This window comes from Bemisia tabaci, chromosome 7, assembly GCF_918797505.1.
Source record: "Bemisia tabaci chromosome 7, PGI_BMITA_v3".
Classification (NCBI taxonomy): domain Eukaryota; kingdom Metazoa; phylum Arthropoda; class Insecta; order Hemiptera; family Aleyrodidae; genus Bemisia; species Bemisia tabaci.
Window position 1 is genome coordinate 14,630 of NC_092799.1, and position 27,972 is coordinate 42,601.

Sequence of the window (27,972 nt, forward strand, 5' to 3'; positions counted from 1 at the left end):
CTGAGTCCTTGGACAAACCTCACTTACACGTTTTTGAATTTTTCGATTTTCAAAAATATTGAGCCCTTAGCCCCCCCTCCCATTAGGGACACCGGAGTTCAAAATTTTCAGTATGCACATTGGCCACGTAATAGCCGTCGTTGGGCTGAATTTTTAGACATGTCACACTTATATGGTAGGTTTAGCTACGCTTTTTCAAAATTTTTAGCTTTTAAGCTCCTTGGGGTTAATTAATTTCAAAAATTATGTGTAACTTCGTAAACCACTGGAAATCGCTCGGAACTATGAGTTTTGTTTACATACCTCACATCAGCACTTCAATGTATTTCCATTTTCCAAAATTTTTAGATCTTACGGACCCTCCCCCCCCCCCTCGGGTCACTTTCGGCCGATAAAGGGCCGACGTAAGCATTGGAAAGAACAAGAGTGAATTGAATCACGTTACAAAAAAAAAATAAAAAAAAGGAAAAATAGATAAATAAAAAAAATTAACAAAAAAAAAATAAAGATATGTACATGAATGTATATTTACAAAAATATCTGAGCATTAGTGCACAGCAGAATAACAGAAAAGACTAAGACTACACTTAGCTCACGAATCAAGTGATTACTTGGTAGCGGGTAACTCACAACTACATTTGTAATTTTCAAAATGTCGGGCTTCACTCTTTTGAGTTATTTGCATTAGTTCTCGAGAAAAAAACCCGCTGACAGAAAGTGTAAAAATGAGTATTGAACATAAGGTTGGAATTAAAAATTATATCAAATCAGGTACACGACTAAAATTTTTGATCGATTAGTCCACGACCACAAATATCCTTCCGGCAGAGTTTTTGATATTTATTCGTCACTCCCTGAGACCGTATAGGTGAAGAAAATTTCATTCAGTGTTTACCTGGAAAAAATAAATTAGATTAATTACTATGCCTATGTGATAATTATTGTAATTAATAATACTGATGATTTCTTCGAGGTACAAAGAAATTCATCGTTATTGGATAACTAGGGGGCTACGCCCCCTGGCTGCTACGCGGCCCAACCCCCTGAAGGCGCTCCGCGGCCCTATTTTTACCCTCCTATCGGTGTTAGTTTTATTTTTCCCCTAAAAAATTACGATATAAGGTATACTTTACTTTTAGAATGAAATAATTTTTGGTTTTGATGAATAAAGAAACAAAATTATTTTTTTGAAGTCTAAAGGACGCGTTTTGGAATGACTACTTGATGAAATATTGCAGTAAAACAACGAACATTGATAAGCAGGTAATAATTAAGAGTTTCGGGAGACGGGGATCGAACCCATACCATGTTCAAGGTGGACGCTTCCGACGTCTTTGACGACTCGGCCACCGCTCTACCTGAGGCAGACGGGGCGAATCTTGTGTAGATAAGTGTAGAGCTGATGCGCAGGCTACACAGCTACTGCGCAACCTCCTCGACCACTGCGCATCCTCCCGCGCATAGCGGTAGCAGTCTCGGAGCATTCTGAAAATTCACTCACTTTTATAACGTGATTGTAAAAAAACCTGGGTCCTATTTCCAAAATCTGAATAAAGCGGGCTCATCTAGGGCCAATTACCCGTCGATTACCGCAAAAAACTTAGAAATCGGCCCGGTAGAACGCTCAAACGAACTATGACAAAAAATATAAATTTACATTGTTTAAATGGGAGAATTCGCAACTTTACCACTTAATATAAAAAAACCTAGGCCATATTTTGAAAATCTGAAAAGAGTTGGCTTATCTAGAGACAATTGCCCGTCGATAGCCGCAAAAATCATAAACATCGGCCCGGTAGAACGCTGGAACTAAGCGTTACCAGTTTCGCAAAATTAGGAGGCTTGAGAGCTTATAGTATAGATAGCCTCATTCAAGTAAATGCGATTGGAAATTTCTGGCAGGTTAAGGAACACAAAATGTAACGGTGCCTTTCTAATTTAAATTTATTAACATTACACAGTCAGGATATTTATCTTCGTTGAAGAAAATTCCAATGCAATCATGTATCTTTTCAGTCACAATCTAGAATTATTTCTTTATTTTTTTATTTTCATGTTCATTTATTGTCGTGATTTTATCGTATACTTTTAATCGGCGTTTAAATGTGAGTGGAATACCAAGATGAAACATTACAAATATGGCTGTTTACTTAAAAGAAGCTGTGCTGTTTTATTTAGCGAGGCATTCCGCAACTTCATCATACAATAAGAGACCATTCAGACGTTTTAGTCTACAATCATGTGCTAACCTGCATAATGCATGCTATTATTTGTTTGAATTTTGCTGAAAATTTAGTTGTGAAATTAAACCAAGGGTCTTCTCGTTATAATGTTGTAAATCAAATACAATGAGTCTATCACATGCTAGAGATACAGCCAGCTAAATGCAGTTTTGAAGTTGAAATTCGCTGGAAATTCCCATTAGCACATCACAAAAGCCTAAATAATACTATTCTTAGCGTACAATCGGCGCGGCGTAGGCCGTAACAAGTTTTTTTCAAATTTACCGCTTATGCGGGCAGTTTTTCTTGGTGGTCGGCACTGGCAGTCAAGTTTGCCCGAGGAGAGACCTAACCTAAATAAACAAACAATCTTGGAAACTTTTATAAACTCTCATCGCGTGAGTTTTTTTTTATTCAAAGCTTTTGGTTTTGCCAGATAAAAATTAAAAGAGAAACAAGCGCTTGAAAACAAATTAAATCATACGTAGAATAGAAAAAGTTTGTTGATCATTTGTTCACTTTTGGTAGTTCTTTATTCCTCCTCTGCCTGTTCAAACCTGGTCGGCGGTGACTGAGAGACCCAAGTAAAAATGTTCCTTGACTTAGACACGGAAATGAGCTGATTTCCTTGGACGAGGGAAGGAAATCAAATGATTTCCTTGACTCGTCAAAGAACGTCAGTCATGCAAATGACGCAATATCGCTGACACTGTCAAGGAACTTCAAGTGAGTTCCCTGGAATCAAGGAACGTTAGTCATGCAAATGACGCTATTTCCCCGACACTGTTAAGGAACTCTGGTGAGTTCCCAGAAGTCAAGAAAAGTCAGTCATGGAAATTACTTTAAACTTGAAAAACTGGTTCTCACGAGTATAAGAGTTTACATAATTTATGATAGCCTAGAATTTTGGGGGGTTGAAAAAAATAAATTTAAAAAAATAAAAAATGAGAAAACCAGAATAAAAAAAACACATTTTAAGCCCTCGTTGATCAGTTGAATTTGGTGAGTCATGCCCATTATATTTTCCTTTTGCATACAATTTTGTCACAGAAAACCGTCCATAAATAAAATTAAATGCAAAAATGTCCTCGAAATTGAATCAATCCTGCATTTTTGGCGCGTATACGTAGTATACCGCCTTTGCGATCGTTTCGACCCCCCACTCGATACAATAACCGAGTCCCTTAGGGCCATTCCTGTCAAATCATTTAACTAGTAGTTGACTCTCTGTTAAGGTCCAACTAGAGGTTGGTGTGTCTTGTCAATTTGCAACTACTAGTTGAGAGGCTGTTAACGGGCTGATTTTCAACTGGTGCTTTTTCTGCCTGTTAGGTTTCAACTAGGACTTCAGACAAAACATTCGTTCCGGTTCTTCGCGTTTCACTGGTTCACAAAGAGCCTGATTTAACTACCTGGGCTCGAGTTGTGGACCCCGCCACCCGCACCCTCCTCTTTGCAAGGGTTGTTCTGTCGTCTCTTTCAACTGCTAATTGAATTTTCGGCAAGGGTTCCCAGACATTAGATACGACCTGATGTAGGATATGAGGGAACAAATCATGTTAATGCACTATTTGGCAAGTAGTCTTTGTTCAGTAACTAGGGGTTGAAAATCAGTGACAAGACTCTCCTTCAGGTCGAACTGGAAGTTACCTTTAACTGGTAGTTCGTCAACTAGCAGTTGAGACCCGATTTGACAGGAACAGCCCTTAGTTCCTTACCGAAAAGTGACTACCGCGAACTTCTGAGATTTTCCAAAGCGTGTAAAAAGTTTATTTATCCGTCAATAATTATGATTTAAAGTTGTTTCTCATTCTGGGGGTCTCTAGTTTATGTGTAATGAATACCAAGATTCTGCGTTACTTGGTTTTTTTTGAAGAAACCTTAGAATGCGACGCGCTGATTTAAAATATGCATATATAAGCAGAAGCAAGCGAACTGATTCGAGGATGGCTGATCAGGTCGGCACTCGTTGAATGAGAATTTCACTTCTTCGTTTTGTTTAAAACGTTGCTTTGACGGATCTCCACAACGGTGTTATGATTTTCAAAATTTGGTACTCCTTGCTCTGATAGCCGGGGCCAGCAGGATAGTGGTAAGTGCAATCTGTGATGAGCCTTGAGACTCATTAGACCATGTGCTAACCGTGGCCCATACAGAAATTCACTCCCCTATCAGGCCAAAACAGTGCTCAGGCAGGCACAAAACCCAGGTAGTGTCCCGGTCCTGGCTCGGTTCGCCGCGTCGCTTCCCAGCTGAAGAACAAAAGGCGACCCTCGCGGTCCTCGTCACAGTCAGACCTAATTACTTTCACTCGATTACCCATTTCACCGTCACGCTGGGATCCATCAAATTTTCGAAAAAATTGTTTCGCGAGTACTTAACAATTTTTTCCTTACTCTCCGTTCAAAGACGAATTGAAAGAGGTCTCATTCATAAAAATCGGCCGAATAGAAGAGAAGTTACAGTATTCGAAATCCGAAGAAATCAACGAAACTTCTCCAAACAAAAAATAAAATGAAGGGGAAAAAAGAAATGTATAAATTACAATTAAATATAATTGACCTCAGAATTTGGCAAGCAATTCAACTATATAACGAAGAAAAAATTGGGAGAAATTACAAAAAATTCGCCTCTTGCAAGGGGCTTCCTAGTAAGAATTTTGATCTGAAGGCAAGGATTGAATACCAGCTCAATACACCATACAATACATGGTGTGCCTGAACGAAAATTTTTTTTTGTGTCAAAATCGAAAATTCTTTATATTTTTTAACTACAGTGTCTCTTGAGTCGTTTAAGCCAAAAAAAAATTCCGTCAAGATTCTGGAAAGTAAAGGCGCTTTAAAAGTATTCTGGGGCTATGTATCCTAACTGTGTCCACACATGGTTTCTGTTCAGCATATCCATGTGTAAGTATTTTTACACGTAGAATCTAATTTTCACGTCAGGGAGTCGACACATCTCGATTTTTTCGATTTTATACGGAAAATTGATGGTTTTTCGGGATTGAAATTATTATTGTTTCATGAAAAATAAATGTACCCAAAATGACTATAGCATATTGATTTTTATATATTTGCACCCCCCACGAAATTGGTTGGTAAATTCAACGAGTGAGTGCATCGACCTGGTATATCAAGTTTCTGCAATTTTTACGGCAAATCGGTAGATTTTCAGGATGTAGATTGCTTACTTTCAATTCATGAATGAATAAAGCATGGACATGGTTGAACTTCTTTGCATGGAAATACGTTTAAAATAACAAAATAAAGACATATTTAATGGAATTACATTTATGTCGAGTCAATTTCTTTTCAATAATATATCGGGATTTATAATAGGTACCGGTGATTTGGATATTTTAGCCCCAAAAATACCTTTAAATCGAATGTATCTTTCAGGAGTTCGACAGAACTTTTCCTTTCTTCGCTTAAATTATTCCGTAGCACTTTTCTTCAAGAATCTGATAAGATATTGCTGGGGGTAGATCAAAAAACTTAAACTCGTTCGAATGGCTTTCTACATTCACAATTCACGGTCTCGTGAAAGTGCGTCGTCGAAGAGTTGGATCGTATGAATTCTCTTGTTGTGCTACTTGCCTATTTTGAAATTTCTGTAAATGAAAACTAAAGGGGTTGATATGTGTGAGTTAATGACGCGCCTTATCAACACATTGTGTTGGAGTTCACTGCTTGTTTTCCTTCGGTTTGTTTGTTTGGTAAACCATATAAGCTAGTTTCTTGCTGGAGCATGGAAACTAGATTCAAGGAAATCATGGCCACGGAAACCAGCTGCAAGGAAATCACGGTCACGGAAAATTTCCCGTCCAAAACTTCCGTGACTTTGATTTCCTTGGGAAAAGGTCACGGAAATGTCAAGGAATATTTTTACGTGGGGAGACTGTCCACAGACGCGGGGAACTTGAAAAAGCGTGTTTCAAACTACGCAGATGGTGCGCTAAGGAGCGGATTTTAGACTTTTATGATGTGTCCATCGTGATTTTAGAGCGAATTTACCCTCAAAAGGTTTTTTCAGTTGACCGTATCTCCCTCGCGCAACAGACTCATTTTCAAAATGAAAGTCGGGCTTGGGACCTTTTCAACGAAATCGACGAAGAAGCATGTGTCCGTGCTAAACATGGTATAATTTAGTCTACGCCTAATTAAACCTCATCTTGCCTCTCACTCATAATTCATGTCAAACACACATATGTTTTTAGAAAAACACCATTTTCTGAACTTACTGGACTCGGCGTTTGGAGCTGCTTTCTCCTCTGCTACGATTGTGTCAGGTAACTTTAAGTCTTTGGTTTCTGGAAGAGGTATTATCGTTAGTGCGCAGAGAATTGGTAATATTCCGAAGACTATCAGAGGTAGATCAGGACCCAGGCCTAAATAAGTCTGCAACAGTCAAAACCATTAGAGAAATGAGACAAATAAATGACTAAAGATCTAGAACAATAATTAATATCAATGATAAACACACAACTTAGAATTTACACCTCAAGTTATGTTCAAAACAATCTTATAAAAAAGATTCGGAGAGCAAAAAGGCATGTAACAACTAAAAAAGGCAATGCACTATGATATTATTACATGAGAAATTCGTGAAAATCGAGTTTGTTTTCCTCAAAATTTTCCTCTTTGCCCGAAAAATTTTCAAAACAAATTCATGAGATCCAATTATTTAAGATTTTTTCACGACTTCTTACATACAAAACTCTCTGACTTGTAAGAACTCTATCAGTTTTAAATTTTGTATGCAAGCCATTTTACGAGCTGTGCTGACAAAAGTGTATGAAAAAGAAGTGATATTTTTTTACAAAGCAGCACATTCTCGCACTTTATTTTATTTTCTTTAGAACATTTTATGACTCTTTTATTTCCTCATAAAATTGAAAACCGCAGGAAAAAAAATCAATTTTTCGTGTAATTTTTTATGTGATATGTTGAACTTTGACGACACAAACTTTGGTTATTTTCTGTAAAAAAATGAATTTCAATGCTCTTAAATACTAAAACAAGAAGAAAGTATATTCGAGTAATTTATGGAGCTCATGAGATAAAGCGAAAAAAACGTGTCTTCACTGCACTGAAAAAAATGTTTCCTAAATACAAGGCGAAGCCGTCTTAGACCAAGTAAACTGGATACTTAAAAAGTATCGACAAGAAACGGAGGTTTGAACTAAGACAACGGAGTTACCTTGGATCAAGAAATAGCGTTTTCTCAATCCAACGCTCCACGTCCCCTTAAAAGAAGAAAGCGTTTACTTAAAAAAAGGAAACATTCCATGCCGTGAAAATATTTCCTAAATTTAAGAAATTATCGTTGGTTTGAAGTGAGTATCCGTCGTATTGATCTTGGTAAACTGTTTACTTAGAAATAGGAAACAGTTGCGTAACTCCCACGTGCATTTACTGGCTTCAAGTTAATGGTTTGTTTAAAATTAGTAAACGGCGTGTTGGACGGGAATGCGCGTTTATTGTATTGAAACCAACTGTTGTCTTAGAATTAGTAAACGGGGACGCCCGGCATGAATGGATGTTGCCTAACTCCCAGGCGTGTTTACTTATTTCTAGCCAATTGTTGTTTTAAATTTAGTAAATAGTCACTGCAGGTATGCACACTGCACCCATATCATATGTATTATTATTGATCAATAATAGCAAAAAATGGTTTAATTTATCGAATTTTTGATGAAAAAAATTTTCAATTGTATATCTGCAAGTATCGAAGACTCGACATGGCAAGTACCGACTTGCAAATTTTGGCCTACCTATCGGGATTTGAACTTGAGACCTACAGTTTACGAACCTAACACCCTACCTACTTAGCCATCGGGGCTTATGTCTACGTCGGCCGAATTTACACTATATAAGTCATTGACTTAGGCTCTCACCATTATTGTGATAGTGAATATGCGTGAGACCTGATGGGTTAAGATTTTTTGAACCCGAAAAGATGAATTTGGAGCAAAAAAGAAATACGCGTGTTACTGTTGTCACTTTTTTTACGTTTATTTTTGTTTCTTTCCCATCTTATATTAATTTTTAATCTCTTTAAAAAGAATTTTAAGCAATGCGCCTTTTTTAAAATTTTCTCTCTTCATTTTTTCTTGAAGAATCGCTGACTTTAAAAAAATAAGAATAAAGAATGAAACTCTTCGAAAATGTTTGTAACACAATAACTTTTTATTTTTGATGACTGAGATTGTTACATTTTTTAAATATTACTAGTTCTATTCAATTCGATTATAATATCCAAGACTATTCTGGACCATTTATTAGACTTTTCTATTTCAATTAGAATATTAATAGTCTATTCAATCGTTCTAATTAATTCACATCGGGCGGAAAAGGAAGAAGGTGAGCACTATAAAAGAAACATTAATAGTTTTAATTCCTTACTTTAAAAAATAATATTTGAAAAATAAGCTTTGAGATTTTCTGGATTAAGGCATCTTTTTCCGTGGACAGTCACAATTTATTCATAAAAAAGTTCAATCTTCGATTACTCTTATATTTTACTCAGTTTACATAATCACACGCGTGACGTTCTAATATTTTATTGTATAGCTGCACTTCATTTTCGTTACACTCTCTAAAGTTGATAGGAAGGTGGTAAAGAAGTGCTGGATCCACCCTATTTTGCAGGGAAACAAGGTAAAAAGGGTCAAATGCTTCAATTACGGTAACAAATGTTGAGCTCTTATGAGTATCCGTACAAGACTGTGGAGGGAGGGGGGGCGGAAAGATCGGTACCGACAGGCCCTTCGACCCAAAATTTCCCCGGACACAAATGAATCAAAGTTTTAAATATCAACAATTTTGCACTCGCAAATTCCTTTCAAAAATACAGAAAAAACTGTATTTTGTTTTCGATCCACTCCATCGTTGCGTTCATAAATCAAAGGGACCCGGAAAATCGATATTGAACAGTGTAAACACTACGTAGCAGCAGAGTTATTCGATTATCTTCATCTGTCAACTTGGTGGGTGACATGCTGAAAAGTATGATTCTCTCCACATTTTTTAATTTCTTCCTCGGCCCTTAGCATAAGCATGCATTTTATTTGACCCTTTTTAATTCTATCTGCGAGGGATCTTTCATTCATCAGGACAGGAAAAGTAAGGAAGAAAATAAGTAAAAAAAATTGCGATTTTTTAGTGTGAGGAAATACATTGTCCGATGAAACTGAACTGAGGCAATGCAAAAAACTCCCGGCTTCAATCTACTTAAGTATTTAAGTCCTTATGAGGCCCCCTTCATTTAAAAATAAAAATTAAAACTTCAAATGCACAGTGCCGATCTATTTAAAACAACGCAAATATTTCCTCTTCCTCTCCTTCTTTACTTCTTTATTTATTTAATTTTTTGTCGACGCCGAGCATATGAGTGATTTCTCAAAGGACACATTAAATGAATTTCTCCCTAAAGAACAATTATTTTGTAGACAAATATAATGGGCATCTTGATTTTTTAACTTCCGTCTCCTTTTATTCCGTCATAAATGGTGTTGGTTTAAGCAGATGCTAACGGCATCTGGTAGCAATTGCATGTATCATTCTCATAGGAGGCGTCACCATCCGGTTTACTAATTTTAAGGAAACTGGTTTCTTCTTCGAAGCAAAATGTTATATTGAAAGTAGGCAACCGCACATGTCCCATGCCGCATCCGTTCCCCGCGGAAGGGACTCACTCCGTTTACTACTTTTAAGGTAACTGGTTTCTTCTTCTGACGTACCTTGTTTTCTTTCATCAAACAAGCTGTTGGGTTATTAAAAGGCAACAGCGTCCGGCTTATTGCATCTTCCCCCGCTGAGGGCGTTCGCCCCGTTTACTAATTCTGAGGAAACCGTTTTCTTCTTCGACACAACGTGTTTTCTTCTACCAAGCAAGCTGTTGGGTTAAAAGAAGGCAACAGCGTCTGGCTTATTGCATCCTCCCCCGCTGAGGGCGTTCGCCCCGTTTACTAATTCTGAGGAAACCGTTTTCTTCTTCGACACAACGTGTTTTCTTCTACCAAGCAAGCTGTTGGGTTAAAAGAAGGCAACAGCGTCTGGCTTATTGCATCCTCCCCCGCTGAGGGCGTTCGCCCCGTTTACTAATTCTGAGGAAACCGTTTTCTTCTTTGACACAACGTGTTTTCTTCTACCAAGCAAGCTGTTGGGTTAAAAGAAGGCAACAGCGTCTGGCTTATTGCATCCTCCCCCGCTGAGGGCGTTCGCCCCGTTTACTAATTTTGAGGAAACCGGTTTCTTCTTTAAACGCAACGTGTTTCACTGTACCAAGCAAACTGTTGAATTGTAAAAAATCAACGGGCGTATTGCTACTTGCATCCGGTCGCCTCGAAAGGAGTTAGCCCCGTTTACTAATTTTGAGGAAACCGGTTTCTCCTTTCGACACAACGTATTTTCTTCTACCAAGCATGCTGTTGACTTAAAAAGAGGCAACGGCCGGACTCAGAAGGCGTTCACCCCGTTTACTAATTTTAAAGAAACTGGTTTCTTCATTCAAGCAAAAGTTGGCTTATTTTAAAACAACGTTTATTTTACTTAAGAAAACACGATTCGCTTGTTTCAAGCGAATCATGTTGTCTTACATTAAGAAAACCGTTAGTTTCTTCCAAGTCAAACCCGTTTTGAAATAAGTAAAAAATCCAAGTAGACGCGTTTACTTAAATTCAGGAAATCTTTTTTTTCCGTGTGTACCCTCTTTTTAAAAAATATACCTACTTGAAAATACCTGCGTGCAGCATCAGTTATCTACGAAAAGTATGCAGGAGCCTCTCACGAAATGAGAGGGCACTTTTCGGGGAATAAGTGAAGCTTTTTAATGTATTTGAAGTTACTTGCCAGGTGGTAGCAAATTGTATAGATTATTGAATAATCATACTACTTTTGAAAATGTTGATTTTTTTTTCTACCATTGTTTCTTAAGAAGAAGTTTGTTAATATTTTAAGTATATTTTTAGTAGACTCAAGAAAAACCTTTCCTCCGCCATTTTTTTGACGAAGTAGTGATTCTTAAGTGTCATCACAGAGCAATCATTAAAAAATCTCTGAAAGTTTTTACCAGAATGTGTCACCAATTACAAAAAAAAATCCCCTGAAAATTCCTCAGAAAAATTTCTGAAAAGTTTTTCGCCGAAAAAGAGCTTTCAAAAATAGAGAACTTGCTAATGTTTCATAGGTCATTTGGCGTTGCCGTTTATTCAGTAAATTCACCGGAAAAATCTGGAAAGTTTAATAATTCGTACCAGATCTAAGGTGAATGGAGCAATCATGGAGCCTAATCTTGCGAACATGGAGGCAGTTCCGATGCACATATTTCTTACAACTGTTGGAAAAATTTCCCCGCTCATCAGATACTGTGCAGGGAAAGTGATCGAAAGAGACAGCGTTGCTGTCAAGGCTAGGAGAATTCTAGGCCAGTCAAAGCTGAAAGTGCCTGAAAAAGGAAGCAGAACAGGTATGTTTAAAAGCTCAAATGAACAGAAACAACACCAGGAAAAAAGGCTCATCAGCAAGTCTGTTCTAAAAAGTTGGTTTAATTTGTTCGACTTTGCGATGGTGGCATACACTTCCTAGGGTAAAAAAAATTTTTTGAGAACAGAGTATTTTTATCAATTTTATTGCGGAATTGAGGATTCCTCGAACTTTAGGCTCTTTTACTTCTCATTCATGTAAGGTCTGAATTTTTTTTTCAGAGTCCCTAGTTGATGACCCACACTACTTTCAATGGTATCTTTATGTATAAAAATTCAAGCTTCAATGAGAATTTTTTAGCCCTGGAAGATCTAACCCACTTTGTTGAATTGATATTGTTTCAAAGTCGAGAAAAAAACGTCAATAATTCAACTAACTATATGTAGGGTCACACCACCTGACCATCTCATGGTTCGAATACCCGAAGCGTTTCGCGCCTCAAGCGTTTCGCGTTACACTTTTTACTCTTATAATTTTATATTTTTGACTATAATAATAAATAACGTATAGTCACATCAATCAGAGCATGCTGCACAATTTCATTCAACAAACATTCATGACAATTATTCAGTCAAAGCAAATATTCAGCACTGATAGAAGCCAGAGAATATGATGAAGGAAATCATGGTAGGTTTACCATTTACGCCGGGTCCTTTTCTTAAGTGTTCCTAAGGAAGAAAATTATTATTTAATGTTCAGTTCGTAAAAACAATGTGAGCAAAACAGAAAAGTTGACCGTTGGCGGGAATCAGCAAAGCAAATGAGTTTAGAAGATGGACGGCAAATTGGAAACAACGATATTTACAAATATAATTTAGGAGTTCTTCTGACCCAGGATGTAAGATTGGACCAGGCCGTCAAGAATATAAATATGCAGCTTGGGAGGACAATTGCCTTGTTGAATGGAGTCCTTTGGAACCAAAATATTTCCAAGGAGAACAAATAAAGGATCTACAATGCGATTTCCAAGAGCATAGTAACCTACAGGTGTGAATTAAGGCCGATTAAAAAGCGGATTTGGGAGGTTTTAGAGGCAACATAGATGAACTTCTGGCGTAGATCCACTGGTATTTCCAGAGAAGATCGCGTCAGAAATGAAACTGAACGGGAAATCATGGATGTCAAACAGACCGTCGTGCAAGACATTATGACGTAACAACTCATTTGGTAATGGTCATGTTCAAAGAATGGCAGGAGACAATGTTGCCAAAGAAGGTCCTTGATTCGTTTTCTCCTAAGACAAAGCGCAGCGAGGGCGCCAAAAGAGAGGTTGAAGGAATTGGAGTTAATCAGGAATATTAACGTACTCAATACCCGAAGGGTTGTGCTTTGACAGAGGGCAGTGACGGTTAGGTGTCAAAGGGCACCACGGAGTCTTAATAAGTGACGTATGTGTAAGTTAATTCGTATGAAGAAGGTACACTCACCTCTAGGGAATAAAGCTATCATTAGGAGAGCTACTCCAGCAATCAGCTGGGTGTAAATAATGGTGTGTCGTCTACCACATTTGTGGACAATTTTAATGCACGCGAGAGGTCCTAAAACACCACCCAGAAGACCTGTAAATATCAAACATGATAGTTATAAAAATAAATCACATAATGAAAGATTGAAAATGCACCGAATAATAAGTTTTCAGAATTGGAAATGAATCTGGATTTGTTAGCTTTTTCACTCTTGTATCGAGTGTAGGAGGTATCAGTTAAGTTTTCATAGTCATTTACTGTGATTGTAATGTTGATACCGTACACGGAATGACCGAATGACACAAGCAAGCTTACAAAATTTCTGATCCTCGTGGGTCCAAACTGTTGTTTTTCTCTTAAAATATAGTATCAGAAGTCTCATTATCCGCATTTACGACTTTCTAGCTCGATTGCATTTACCAAAAAAAAATCTGCAAAATTGCCAAAATCGCAAAGATGAAAAATCGGTAAAACCACTTAGGTGCCTTGCGGGACCACTTAACCTTTAGCTACAACCCTGAGATTTTTGTGTGATTTTTTCTAACCATGAGACAAGTTTTTGGCGAGTATCTCTATTGGATTTCGCAATTTTTTTAAAGGTCCAAAATGGGACACCGTAAGCCGCACTGTCCGGCCTGCAGTCTAAAAAGCCGCAATAAAAAGTAATGAAAAAAATACCTCCAAGGATGACATTCACGAAGATGTTTCCTCCTAGCTGAGCTTGGAACTGGGAAAATCCGAAAAAGCTGAGACCACAGGCAAACCAGCCAAACCAAACTAATATACAGTGTGTTCGTAAGGTAGGTGATCTCATTACATCAGCCATTGTTGCTTTTTTAGGTCCAGTCTCATTATTACTCTCAGATGTAGATTTGATTATAGAACTCTGCAAAAGCGAATTGAAAAGTTAGAATATCGTACGGTAATGCGGTAAAAATCTGTCGTGCTTATAGCCAGAATGGTAGTGGGTGAGATTTACCGTCTTGGACTCCCAGATTCGACCCGTGAGAACAATTCAAGAAAGAACTTCAAATATGATAAACTGACCCACCTGGATGTTTGGTGTATCAATCATCTGTATAAGCAAGGAGAAACTTATATTTTAGTAGGTGGCTGACCGCCTCGAACTGTTACGTAGAAATTACTCCGACGCGGGATGTAGGTACCCGCGGGAGCCGCAAGTCTCAGGATTCGCGGCTATGGGGTGGTGAAAAAGGGTCAATGGAGTAAGTCATTTTCAAAATCGTGGATAATGAAATTATTGTATCCATATTCAGGTGCTGTAATCGTATCCTAGATATTCAAGTTTATTGCCTGCCTTGGGTATTGAACCTAGGTCCTACTTAAAATTAGCCGAAGACCTTGATGGTTGAGCCATATGAGAGACCCGCCCGAAAAACCTGAACGTATTTTCGTTTTGAATGAGGAACTATGATATTCAATGTACGTATAATTGTTTGGTTAATCATTTTATTCTATTTTTTCATTTGATTTTTCAACGTTATTTCATTTGTTAACTTCATTTTATTGGCATACTTCATTTTAATTTTTTTACCGTATTATTTTTCTTCGTTTATTTACAAAAAAACTTGCTTTTTGAAATCACTCCGATGTACCATACTACAGCACATCGAGAAACCAACACTATTCAATGGGCAGTCCAAGTTCCTTTTTTTCGTTGGATCCGTTTTTTCATGTTTGAACCGTTATACTGTCAAGCCCTGATGATGAAGCCCGAATGGACTACTCAAGGGTAACCCTCTGAGAACAAATTCCCGTCAGAACCGTATTATTTCATTTGACAGAGACCTCAGATAAACTTTCCTACGCTCGAACGACTCGGATTTAGAAGCTTAGATCCCGCCGCAATTTTGTAACCAATGAGCATCTTTGGCATATGTCCTTGTTCGATCAGAGGCGGTCGAACGTAAGGTAGCTCTAAAGGCGCCGAAATAATTGCGGCCTTTGTTACAATTTTATATAAGTTTAATTATAAGGTTAATTATACAATTTTATCTAAGTTTATAATTTGCAATATAGCGCATTCTGTAGTTCAATGAGCTATCTTGAACCGTCACATCAACCCCCCCCCCCCTTAAAAAAAGATATATGAAGCACAAGCGCACTCGGTGGCAAAATGAGTCGACTTGATGATGCAGTTAACCACCAATTATGTCTCGGTGAACAGATTTGTAGTAACTGGTAGTATGAAAATTATTGCGTTCACTAAAAGCGTTGTGCACCATACAATAACGTTGGTTAATCTATCCATTTGATCAGGTTTACGAAACCAACTTTTAATCAACTAAACGAAGATGGTTATCCGCGCAAAGTCATTATTTTCCATGAATTTATTAAAAAAATATCCTTAAGCGTAAGAAATAAAAATGAAAGGACACATTTTCACATTTTATTTCTAATATTGCTGCATTTACAAAACTATGTGTGTTGTCGATTGACAAATTCAAGAGATATTGAAAGCTTTCATATTTCAGTAGGATGACCGTGAAGCTGCAGGATCACATAATTCAATTCCTTTGCTTAAAGGAACCCAGTCACAGTTAATTTTTTCCAACAAAAATGTCTCAGATATTTCGTGCAATATTGTTACAGAATATTTTAAAAAATGCAATGAAAAAACTGTATTTTGTACATTGATACAGCCTATCTTAAAACAGAATTAAATGTAATAAGGAATAATTTTGAACGTGCTGATTTTTTGCATTGTAAGACCAAAAAAGGTGATTATTGTTTTCAAAAACACATCCGAATCCTGCGGCTCTTGCGTAATTTTCACGCTAACTACAGACGTCTGCTCAAAATAAATTTTCCCTCGTAAAATTTATAGAGAAAATTTCCCGAAGTCCTTATGATACGATGCCTTATTAATATTTTGCCAGTGGAACTTCTTTTTCAAACTCGGAATTTTCCTCATCCCGTTAGGATTCTTATCACGATAACCAGAATTCTTTTCTGACACGGAAATATATTTAAATATGATAGACAAAGCTATAAACAAAGAAAACAAGAGGGAAATGAAACGATTCTACCAATTAAAACGGTCGGTTGAAATACACTAAGGTGGAAACCGATGCACTACTACACGTTCTCTCGTTGGTTGTCGTTAGATAGTCTATAACTGACCTCTTCATTGCAACCACCCACAACCAGCAATAGAATCGCTATTTCTCCCTTTGACTTCTATGTTCGTATCGCTTTATCTATCGATGTCAATGCCGATAATCAACCCAGATGTTAATATGCACCGAAGCTTTTTTCGGGACTTTGGGAAATTTTTCTCTGTGCACTTGTTCATATTTTTTAAGATGCTCCGTCTTTGAAATGGACCCATTCACTTAACAAGATGTTATGTAAGTGCCCAATTAAAATTTTTGAATTTTTTTGGCTTTGCTTTCCTTAAAAAATAGTATGGAGCCGGGACTATTTTATCACCTTGTTACGCGTAATCTAGCCACATTTTTAGTATTTTCTCTTTTTTTTTTTTTTTTTTTTTTTATTAGATAATTGAATACATTGACATGTTAGTGAGAGATACATATTATATACATCTTAATCTAGAAATGGAGAACTAATCTAATGCAGCCCCGGCACCGCCTGAAGGCATTACGTCGGGGGTTTTTGGTGCTGAGTTGTTTCTGTTATTATCAACTGACTTATAGATTTTAGCCTTATATTCTAATATATCCTTAATATACTTGTAACCGAGTTTCCAGTAATTTCTATTTTGTAACATTAATTCCAATAAATTATTTGCATTAATTTTAGAGTTCAACTTATTTTCTAATTCTAACTTAGGGGCTATATTAAATTTACATTGAAAAAACGTGTGATCGGGAGTGTCGAGCTCGCCACATTTGCATAGGGGAGAATTTATTATGTGTCTTTTTTCTAAATAGGTTCCAAAGGCCCCATGGCCTGACATATACTGGGTAATATAGAAGTCCGGATAGCCGTGTCTGCGATCTATCCAGTCATCGAGATTTTTCAATATGGTTTTAATCCATTTGTTACCCTTCTCATTTATCCAGATTTCTCTCCATTCATTTCATATATCTTGTTCTACATCTAATTTATTCTCCCCTCTTGCAATTCTAAGTTTTTGCTCTATTAGAAGGTTGGAAGGAGGAATTCCGGAGATTGTGTCTTGAGCAAAATTTGATATGGATTTGTAGCCGCTTATCAGAGTTTTCTTTAATGGTCGAATTGAGGATTCAATTAAAGTGGTTGTCTTTTTCCATTGCATAGCGGTAATCCAGATCGTGACGCCATAAAATAGGATAGAGAGTAGTGCGTGAAAAATCATTTTACGTCTGTAGTAAGTGGGTCCAATTTTGTTAGGAAGGATGTGATTGTAATGGTTAGCAGTTTTCCTAAGTTTGTTGCAGGTAAGTTCAAGATGTTTGCTAAAATTAAGATTTCTTGTAAGATAAAATCCTAAATTTTTCATTACATTTTTAGTTTTAACTAGGGTGTTATCTATTTTGATCTTTACATCTTTGTCTTTAACGCTGCCAGCTAGTATTAGGGCTTCGGTCTTACTCTCTTCAACAATTAATTGTTTCCCTTTAAGTTTTTTCTTAATCTTATTAGAGGCGGTTTCCGTGTCTTTTAGAAGAGTTTCAACATTTTCTGTTTCGAAAGCCAAAAGCGTATCATCCGCATAAACATTTTGCTCTACACAAACATCCAGCTTTAATCTCACAATCTCATCAAAAATAATTAGAAAAATCAGGGGACCCAACCTACTGCCTTGAGCTCCGCCCGAATTAAGCTTAATTTTAAAATCTGGGAACACTAGATACCTTTCAGATAGATATGATTTCATGATTCTTATCAAATAGGGTGGGACTTCTCTCTTACATAGTGTACTTATAAAATCTAGCCAACTAATGCTATTGAAAGCATTCTTAATATCTAATGAAACAAGACGGAGGATACCTCTCCTGGAAGCTGGTTTTCTTATATGATAATCGAAAATTCTCTTTAGTGACTCCAATGCTGTTATAGTGGATTTCCCTTTATGAAAACCGTGTTGTCTATTATCAAAGGTGAAGGAGTTAGAAAGTCTGGCTGCTAAGATATGTTCAAATATCTTAGAAAGAGTGTTAATAAGGCATATTGGTCTATAGTTTTTCCGGGGATCAGCAAGTTTTATTTTTGGGAAAAGAATCAATTTAGCTTCTTTCCAGCTATCAGGAAAGGTACCTTCCTTGAGTAGGGTATTACACATTTCTGTAAACTTCTTAATATAAGTGTCTATATAAATTTTAGTGATAACCGGTAGGATACCGTCTGGTCCTGGGGCCTTTCCATTTTTAAGTTTTCTCATGGCTGCGCGGATTTCATCCATGGTAATCTCCGGGATTTCCGCCCGATCCACTACCGTTTCTCTCCAGATCACATCACCGTGGTCGGGAAAGAGTTTTTTAATTTGATCAAGTAATTCTTCTTCAGACAACAGAGAATTGTCGTGCAAACGTGGATTTTTAAAGCGGCATCTAAAGATTTTATACCCTTTTCCCCAGATGTCTGTGTCTAATTCGTCTATCAGCTCCCTGTATTTTTTCTTTTTTGATTCAATTATTTTAGTAGTAAGTTCTTTTTTAAGATTCTCCAATTCATTTAATTTGTCTGTAAGAGGAAGATTTTTTCTTTTCAGTTCCATTATTTTTCGCCTTAATTTTTTACAGTTTTTCCTAGTTTTCCCGATTTCTTTAGTCCACCAATAGAGAGGGGTGCGTGGAGAGACTGCTGATTTTTTTATGAAGTGGGCATCTGACGCTTCAGAAATAATTTTTTCACAGATTAGAGGGGTGAGTTTGGATTCAGCTGTGTGGATGGAGGTTAGATTTTTTACTGTTTTTACAAAATCAGAAAATTTGTCTTTATTAATGTACCAGCCATAATTATTTATGGGTAACTTGGTTTGTTTTTCAATATTAGTATCATTAAGTATGTTCACTAAGACGCATCTATTATCTGAGAGGGTGTAAGAGTCAAGAATTTCTATTTTAATTTTGTCACTTAGATCACCACTGGATAATACTAGGTCGGGGATAGATTGAAAACCTCTCGAATTTATAATTGTAGGTGTGAATCTTTCGTGATTGTTGTGTATAGTTAGCTCATTTTCGAATATCCAGTCCTCAATAATATGACCTCTTGGATTGTATTTAATGTCGCCCCAGGCTGGTGATCTCCCATTAAAGTCACCTAGGATTAGAAAAGGTCCATTAATTATTTTTATTTGTGTTTCTAGAATGAACAGGGCTTTTTTCAATTCAATATTATTATCTTTGGGAGAGAGATAAACTCCAACAATTGTTATTTTAGACCAGGTGAATAACACGTAAAAAGGACCAGCCTCCCAATTGGAGGTGGAGCCGGTGAGAAAACGGGGTAGAGCAGGCGGACACCCACAGATCAAGGCTAGAAAAGAGATTATCCCAGTTTGCTTTTGTAACATTTGGTTCAGTGAGGAAATAACATCCGATTTTGCGATTTTCAACAATATCTTTAAGCAAATCGTGTGAGTGAGGTTTAGTATTGACATTACCTGACAATATAGACATACCACTTATCTCTTGACTTATATTAATATCGGAGTTCATAGAGTTATCAAATCCATTTTTATCCTTATTTTTACGGATTATATTTAAATTTTTGCTGGGCGGGTTTTTACTAACTATCACGTCGTTTTCTTCTACCTTTTTGAGGATAATCTTATCCTTATTTGTGATAAATACATCATCATCGCTATTGTTTTAACAGGACAAATCATTTTCGTTCTGCATAAGCGCCGGTAATGAGGAATTGTCATCTATATCAGAATTATCATAATTACGAGGGTCATCCAAAAAGTAAGTTCACCCCTTTCATATCTCCGAAACTAAAAGAGATAAATCAAATCGGTAAAAAAGAACTTCTTACTTATATCCTCAGCTCTCCATAGGTACCAAGATTTTTAAATTTGGACCACTGGTTGCCGAGATATTCGATTTTTACGTGAACAACTCCCGGCCAGTTCCGTCCACCAAACGACGCGCTGATATGAGATGCACCGCGCGCTGTCGCGTCGCTTTTGTCTTCTGGGACTCTCAAGGAGTACTTCTCGTCCATTATTTGGAGAAAGGGTGTACAATCAATGCACCACGGTATTGTGGAATATTGAATTCGTTGCGATTGGCAAGAAAAAACAAGCGACCGGGTCTCTTGTCTCGTGGTCCCCTATTCCTTCACGATAATGCCACACCTCACACGGCGAAAGAGACCCAAAATGTGTTGGACTTTGCGTGGGAGGTGCCATCTCATCCTCCAAACTCTTCAGACCTTGCTCCGAGTGACTATCATCTTTTTCTGCAACTCAAGAAGCACCTAGGTGGCCAGAACTTCGAGAATGATCAGCAGGTGATGGAAGCAATCAATCGCTGGTTCAGGAGTCAACCATCAAAAGTGTTCTTTGAGAACGGCATTAAGAAGCTTCAGAAACGCTATGAAAAATGCATCAGTAGGAACGGAAATTACGTCGAAAAATAAGGTAAGATTGTTTTAAAGCTAATCTTAGAATATTTGAGTTGGTTATTCCTATATACGTAGATGTGTGGGGAACACAATCAATTCAGGTAGCGTGACGGGAATCGCGCAGCGCGTCGTTTGGTGGACGGAACTGGCCGGGAGTTGTTCACGTAAAAATCGAATATCTCGGCAACCAGTGGTCCAAATTTAAAAATCTTGGTACCCATGGAGAGCTGAGGATATAAGTAAGAAGTTCTTTGTTACCGATTTGATTTATCCCTTTTAGTTTTGGAAATATGAAAGGGGTGAACTTACTTTTTGGATGACCCTCGTATAAGCAACGGACCATGATTGAGGAAGCGCGATGGGTGTAATGATTCGACCGCAAGGCAATTTAAGAGGTGGTAATAACATACCTTTACATTTTTTGCAATTTTTTGCTTTGACAAAGTGTCTACACCAAATACAGTTTAGATCCGCATAAGATCTGGGATCAAAACAAATAATACATTTAGAGATAGGGCGGGTGTGTTGACAAAAAAGTTTAGTGTCTTTTGTGACATTATGAGTGTCAATCTGATTAGATTCTATATCAAGATCGAGCATCTCAAATCGATTATTGGAGCAAGAATTCATACTTGATTTTGTTGAGAAAGGTCAGGATTGTTTACATAGCTAACTACCTGTGTACCATTACCATGTGGAGATGCTAAGGTGTGTCTTAACTGTTCAAAGAATATACTATCATGATCTTCATAGCGTCTACACTTCTGTTCGAAGGCTTTTAGATAAATAGGGCATTTAGGACTGGTGGGGAGGTGTTCTAGCTTTTCTTTAATTTTGTGTCTAACACAGTTGATACATTTTGCATGTTCTTCCTTACACTCGGCTATTTTGTGATTGTTTTTCCCACATTTGAGGCACAACACTTCATTAACACATATTTTTGTTCCGTGGTAGAGGTCTAGGCAGTTCATGCAGGGGGAGACAAGAATTTTAGGTTCAGCTTTAGCAAAGCCAAAGGTGCTTAAGTAAAAGTTTCTTTGAATTAGGACATCTTCAAGCAAGGGTGATTCGATTCTCATGTAGACTATATTTTTGGGGGTACTGAAATTATTCCTTAAATTGATGGTTCTGAAAATATGAGTTTTCTTTTGAATATTTTCGAGAGTATACTTATTATTGAGTTCGGCATAAATTTCCTTGAGGATTTGAGATTCGGACATATTGGCTGGGATAGGACCGAAATTTACAACTTCTGATGGATAGGTGGCTTTGACATTAACTGATTTGGATTTAAGACAATTTTTCAGTGCGCTTTCTAATTTTCCTCAATCATCTGTTTTAGCTCTGATTACATAGTCCTTATCCTTATTTAATTTTACCGAAAAAACTTTCCCTAAGTTAGGTGGAATTTCTTTGTGAATCATATCAAATAGTTGTTGTTCGTCTACAGTTTTTCCGGTAACAGTAGATTCTAAAAGTATGGTGACTTCTTTAGAGACTCTATTGACAACTCCACAAGTGAGATTTTGCTTGTTTTTCTTGAGCTGTTCGCTATAACTTAGTTTTTCATTTAGTGCAGGGAAGTCATTGCTTTTCTTATCTAATTTACTTATGGTTTGTTGAACATTTGTTAATTTGTTGTTGAACTCTGACATATTTTCTGCAAATTTTGATCTTAAGGATTCTAATTCTGTTTGGGCTTTCTCGTATTTGTTTTTCCAAAAATCTATTTGTTCTTTAAACTGATTCTCGCTTGTTACAAAAGATACCCTTAATGCTAATAACATTTCTTGTAGGACTGGCCAAGAAAATTCACTGGGAGTAACAATGTGTCCAAAAAGAGATTCGATGGTGAAATCCGGAGATTTTGATTCGTCAGCAGGTTTTTGAGCGTTTTGATCAGTCTCATTTGGTGTAGGTTCGTGATCCTGGGTTTTTTCTCTCTTTTTTTCTGGGTTCTTGGTGCTTTTGGTTCCTGAAGTACTTCTGTTACTGGATGTGGAGGGTGTCCTTTTGTTTCTTCCTATAGCACTGCTTCTTCCTCTTGAGCTGCTTTTTGCGGCCTTTTTTGTGAGAGCAATGGAACTCTTAGGTACAAGGAAGCCATCATCCGAGTCCGAATCAGCTTTATGTGGATCAATTTTGTCCGCTTCCTTTTGTTTCCTTTCCTTTGGTTTTTCGGGAAGGGTAGTAGATTCGAGTGCCGGTTTTTTGTTTCCAGTGTTGCTCTTGTGGGACTCTATGTCGCTGATTGGGGAGTTCGGGTCTTCATTTCTGGTTCTTTTCAAAGATGCTTCTGTATAGTCCATCTTTTCATCTTTCTCATCAGAACCATCATTGTTTGTGTTTTTATTTTCGATCTCAATCAACGTAGGATTAGGGTTGCTCTGTGATTGGGATGCGGAGTGTTCAGGGTTATCTGGAATTGGAGTGGGGGTTCTTGCGGGTTCTGATTTCTCTTTAGATTTGTTCTTGTCCGAAATCTTGGGAGAATTAAGGGAGTAATGTTTTTCCCTGATGCAATCCGTTTTATGACAGTCCGTGACATTGTGAACCGTGCATTTGCACTGTTCGCAATGAACCCGGTCATGTTGTATGCAGGGCTTCATTGCAGCTATAAGATAAGTTCGCCGGTATCAGTGAAACGGCGGGACGGCGGCGCGCGGCGGCGTGACGAGCGCCGAACCGCGCCGAAGTTTTAGAGTGCTGATATTGTCGCTAGACTAATGCCGCTGGCCGGTGCGGTGAGAGGAAGGAAAACTAAATAATCTTAGTGACGATCTCAATCTTAGATTATTATCAGTCCATTGTTGCCGAGTTTCAGTCCAAGAGCGCATGCGCGAAAACAGAAAAGTTGTGCGTGAGTGGCCCGAGCTGGCAAAAATTACGATTGCGCAACACTTTAGGCCACTTCACAGAACTTGAACACGACACAGAAACTGAGTCCCTAGGGACTGCCAAGGTTCGAAAAGATCTCTAGGAGGAAGCTCCTTTCAAAGCTGCATCGATTGATGCCAAACACTGGTTTTAAAAGACACTTTAAACAAGGTTTAGAGGTTGATAAACTGGAGCAGAGCAAAACACGACTACACGGCTCAAGAGCGCAGTTGCCAACCCCAGTATTTTCTCTTGCTTATTGACTTACAGGATAGTGTTGCTGTATCGTCTTAGCGATGATAGCCGTGTTGCGGCCGTTGAGGAGGGCGGCCTTCTCGAGGACGGCGATGGCCTCCTCCTGGCGGCCGACGGCGAGGAGCCAGCGAGGCGACTCAGAGAGGACCCAGATGTAGCCGAGGTAGAAGGAGGAGATGAGCGCCAAAGCGAACTGGAACTGCCGCCAGTCCCGCAGGAAGAAGGCGAAGCCCGCCATGAAGCAATGTCCCAGGCCGAACGGGATCTGATACAGGATCGGAACTGTCGTCCGCCATTTTCCGCCTACCACTTCCATACCTGGATCAAACGATTAAAAAAATCGGAGCTTGAATTACTTCCGTGGTCGTCATACATAGGCCTAATTGGACCACATTTTGCAGTAAGGAACTACAATTTTTGACTCATCCATAAACACCTATCTACAAAGATGAATGAATGGCAAATATGTTTTTCTTGAAATGAGCAAGAATTTGTAGTTCATATAATTGTTGGCTCTTCCATGAAAACAATTATCTCCAAAGGGAAATGAATAGCAAATATGTTGTTGCTGGAACGAGCAAGAGTTTTAAGTTCCTATATTTACATAATGTAATCCGAGGAGATGATTCTCAAGGAACGTAGCCTAAGGGACGCAACACTTTTTTCGAATTCTGAGATCCAAAAGCGGGAAAATAATTTTGAGATCTAATAGTGGAAAAATAATTTTGAGATCCCATGACGGAAAAAAGGTGTATTTACGTTAAAAAGAAATTATGCCAAAAGAATTTCCGGAAAAAACCCCCTCCACATTCCACTTCCGAGAAAACTTTCGGAAAAGCCAAAAATTGCAAAAACTTTAAAATTTGGTTTTTCCCGTTATGTTTTTCGAAATGCGAATTCAAATGGAGGACATTCGGCTGCTTTTTAATACCAACCAGCCTCTCAGTCCAATCATTTGAATAATTGGCATTTTCAAGGCAGTTTAATGACTTACTGCAGCAATTTTGCGAAATAGAGATTGCCTCTATATTACTTATATTTTTTTTAACTGTCATTGTCACACTGATGCCTACGGGAAAAAATATTAAATGTTAAGTTAATGTAAGGTATGCAAAGGTGAACTTACACAGTACAAAACTTATGACCATGGTACCACCAGTTGCTAGAGCCAAAATGAACCGGAACAGGAGGAATAGTTCAAACCATGGCACAAAGGTCAAAGCGCATCCACAGACAGCCTGCATAGCGATTGCAAGTAGCAAAGGGTATTTTCTACCAACTCTGCGTAAGAAATCACAAGATGCATTACAAGGTTAATACAAGTACTAGATAGGGTTTAATTTTAGAAACACTAATATTACTACTAAATTAACTTGAATAAAATTGCTGTAAAACGTAATTAACACTCGTTTATTTCTTTGCAGTGGTGAATCTTTACAATTGGCATCACTATTGGGCACCCCCTGTTTACCAGGTGCGCCCTTTTCAGCCGTCCGACCTCTTGTTGTAACATGTATACATGGGACATAGCGTGTTGTCTTATGGGAAATGACGCCATTATGGTACGGGCGGTAAAATTTTTATATTGTTCGTTATCTGTTCTTTTTAAAAATATGCGTACGAAGTTGGATTTTGTGCCCAAAAAATTGTGCACTGATTTATTACCGGGTTGCATTATTTTAAGGTCCTTGTCATGCTTCAACATTTATATCCGATCAGTATTTTCCGAGTAAATTTAAAAAATTTAGGAGTGGGCGCGTGATCTCTTCATTTAGTGACGAATTACTGTGCTTTTCTGTGATTGGTTCATTTTCCGATTGTTTTCCTTATATATTAGTGGATAGTGGCGGCCGCCATTATCCCACCTAAAATTTCAATAATGAAAGAAAAAAAAAGAAAAAAGGAGCATTTTACATGGTGGTAATTGTTCTAGAGAACCCATTACGTCTATAAAAGACAAAATCAGACGTTAATATTGAACGATTGATTGATTTAATTCATGAGAATTGAACTATTAATTTGCCTTACTCGAGTGGCACAAATGGGTGTCAAAAATGATTAAAAATGTTTCACTGAAATCAAGAAACGTCGCCAACCCATTTCATCGAAACATTTTCAAAACATTGGAAATGTTTTCATTCAATTTTTAACACGTTTCAGGCACTTCTCTATGTCACCCCAAATTTTTGTCAAACTGACATCCTACGCAGATGTCTCTGATACCTATTAAGGATGTATCAAAGTTTCACTGATACGTTTCAGGAACAATTCTGAAACATATTTTTAAAAGGAAAGGTGCTTGATGCTCTCACAGAATTGTTTCAGAAACGTTTCCAAAACATTTCGATGGTTTTCAAAATATTTCCTACGTTTCATCAAAACATATTGAACACGTTCAGAATATGCTCATTCAATTTTTAACACGTTTCAGACACTTCTCTATGTCACCCCAAATTCTTGTGTCGCCTACACCGTGAGAAGATGTTTTTGAAACCTATTGAGGATGTTTCAAAGTTTCACTGATACGTTTCAGAAACATTTCTATTACATGTATTTGAGAAAATTAGGTTCTGACTGTTCACTATAAAATGTCTTAGAAACGTTTGCATGTTTCAGAAATGTGTTTCCACGGGGGTTGCTTAGAGGCTAAATAACAAAAATTTTCAGACATTTGTTTTAACAAATGTCACTGTGGGATCAGAACCGTCACAACAGGAATTCCTTGATACCAACCATGCCTGCCGACTGAATCGTTATACTTCATCATTAACAACCGATAAGAGGGATTAGGACACCTTCACTTTAGACAAGTATACGCAAAGCATGATGTATGGTTTCAATATTCTAGATAATCCATAACTTATGAGCTTTTATGGAGATGACCTCGATGCATACAAGGAAACATTTTTATAAATCAAATGTCCAAAAAGTATGGCTTGAGCTGAAAAATTAAGGTGAAATTGAAAAATTAAACGTCAACGCCCTCTGGTACATTCAGTTTGAACTAGGAGAAGTTTTAGAAAGGTCCTAGAAATGTTTCTATGTTATTCAATGAAACATTTCTAAAACATTACTAAAACATTTTTAAGTGATGTATTAATTCGAACAAAATATTCAAAAAGGTTTTAAAGATATTTTGAAAATGTTTTGAAAACGTTTTTAAAAAATCGGGCGGAAAGAATATAAAAAAAAGGTTTTCCAAATGTATCTCTAACATACACCTCTAAAACCTCATGATTTTCTGTATTGTTTCAAGAACATGTTCAAAACGTTTCAAAGTGACGCCACAGTAGGTGCAAACAAAGTATTTCAGAGAGCATTCAAAAGTATTTAGAAAAATTGAGCACAAAGAAAAAAAAAGGTTTTCAAATGGTATCAGAAACATTTTCAATTTAGATCTTCGATACCTGTTGAAACGTTTCCAGAATGTGTTCCAAATATTTCAACTAAAACCATCCATTTCAGATAACATTCATAATTTATTTTGGAAACGTTTAACAAAGATTGGTGAGATGAAGAAGATATTTTTGGAAAATAATTTCGACTCGGTTCAACGTAACAAAGATCAAACTAGATCAAAATGTTTTAAATTTGTTTCAAAAATGTTTAAATGAAATTTGTAAATTTTTTATATCATAGGAAATATTTCTAAAATGTTTTAGATATGTTTCTGAAAGATCGCGTAAAAATCTTTTTAAACTGTTTCTGAATCATTTTAAAATTATTTAGATCCAGCATCAAAAAACTAAAATTGAAACATTTTAAATTAATTTAAAAAATATTTTTAGGTGAAAAATTTGGACCTAGGTTTAAAAACGTTTTGTTTTTAAAACGTTTCAAATTTATATTAATGAAACTTTCGAGGTGTTTCGTGTCAATTGTGTACTTCAAAAATGTTTTTGGAATGTTCCAATGAGATGATATAAGTTTGAGACTTTTGAGATGTTTCTGAAATGTTAGTGAAACAGATTGTGCTACTATAGTAAGGCCAATCACATTAGGCCAAGACGCTGAGGTTCAGCTTCGAAACACCTGTGAAGCATGTGGCCAATGAGCGTAAGGAATGTCTCCTCATTCTCGGAGCTATGAGTGAATATATCAGTTAAATGGACTGCATTTTGCAAT

The 27,972-nt window shown here is 37.3% G+C and overlaps 1 protein-coding gene across 2 annotated transcripts in view; it reads right to left on the reverse strand.

Moving 5' to 3' along the window:
• Positions 1 to 503: 503 nt before the first annotated feature.
• Positions 504 to 27,972, reverse strand: part of LOC109040327 (organic cation transporter protein) — an 85,335-nt gene continuing 57,866 nt past the window's right edge. For both annotated transcript variants that reach the window (XM_019056227.2, XM_019056228.2), the window contains 7 exons: positions 24,974 to 25,128; positions 23,861 to 24,165; positions 13,852 to 14,059; positions 13,135 to 13,266; positions 11,479 to 11,669; positions 6,463 to 6,619; positions 504 to 895 (listed from right to left, as the gene is read on the reverse strand). In XM_019056227.2, the coding sequence (XP_018911772.2) occupies positions 885 to 895; positions 6,463 to 6,619; positions 11,479 to 11,669; positions 13,135 to 13,266; positions 13,852 to 14,059; positions 23,861 to 24,165; positions 24,974 to 25,128 (1,159 nt within the window). In that variant the 3' untranslated portion in view covers positions 504 to 884. The remainder of the gene's footprint in view (positions 896 to 6,462; positions 6,620 to 11,478; positions 11,670 to 13,134; positions 13,267 to 13,851; positions 14,060 to 23,860; positions 24,166 to 24,973; positions 25,129 to 27,972) is intronic.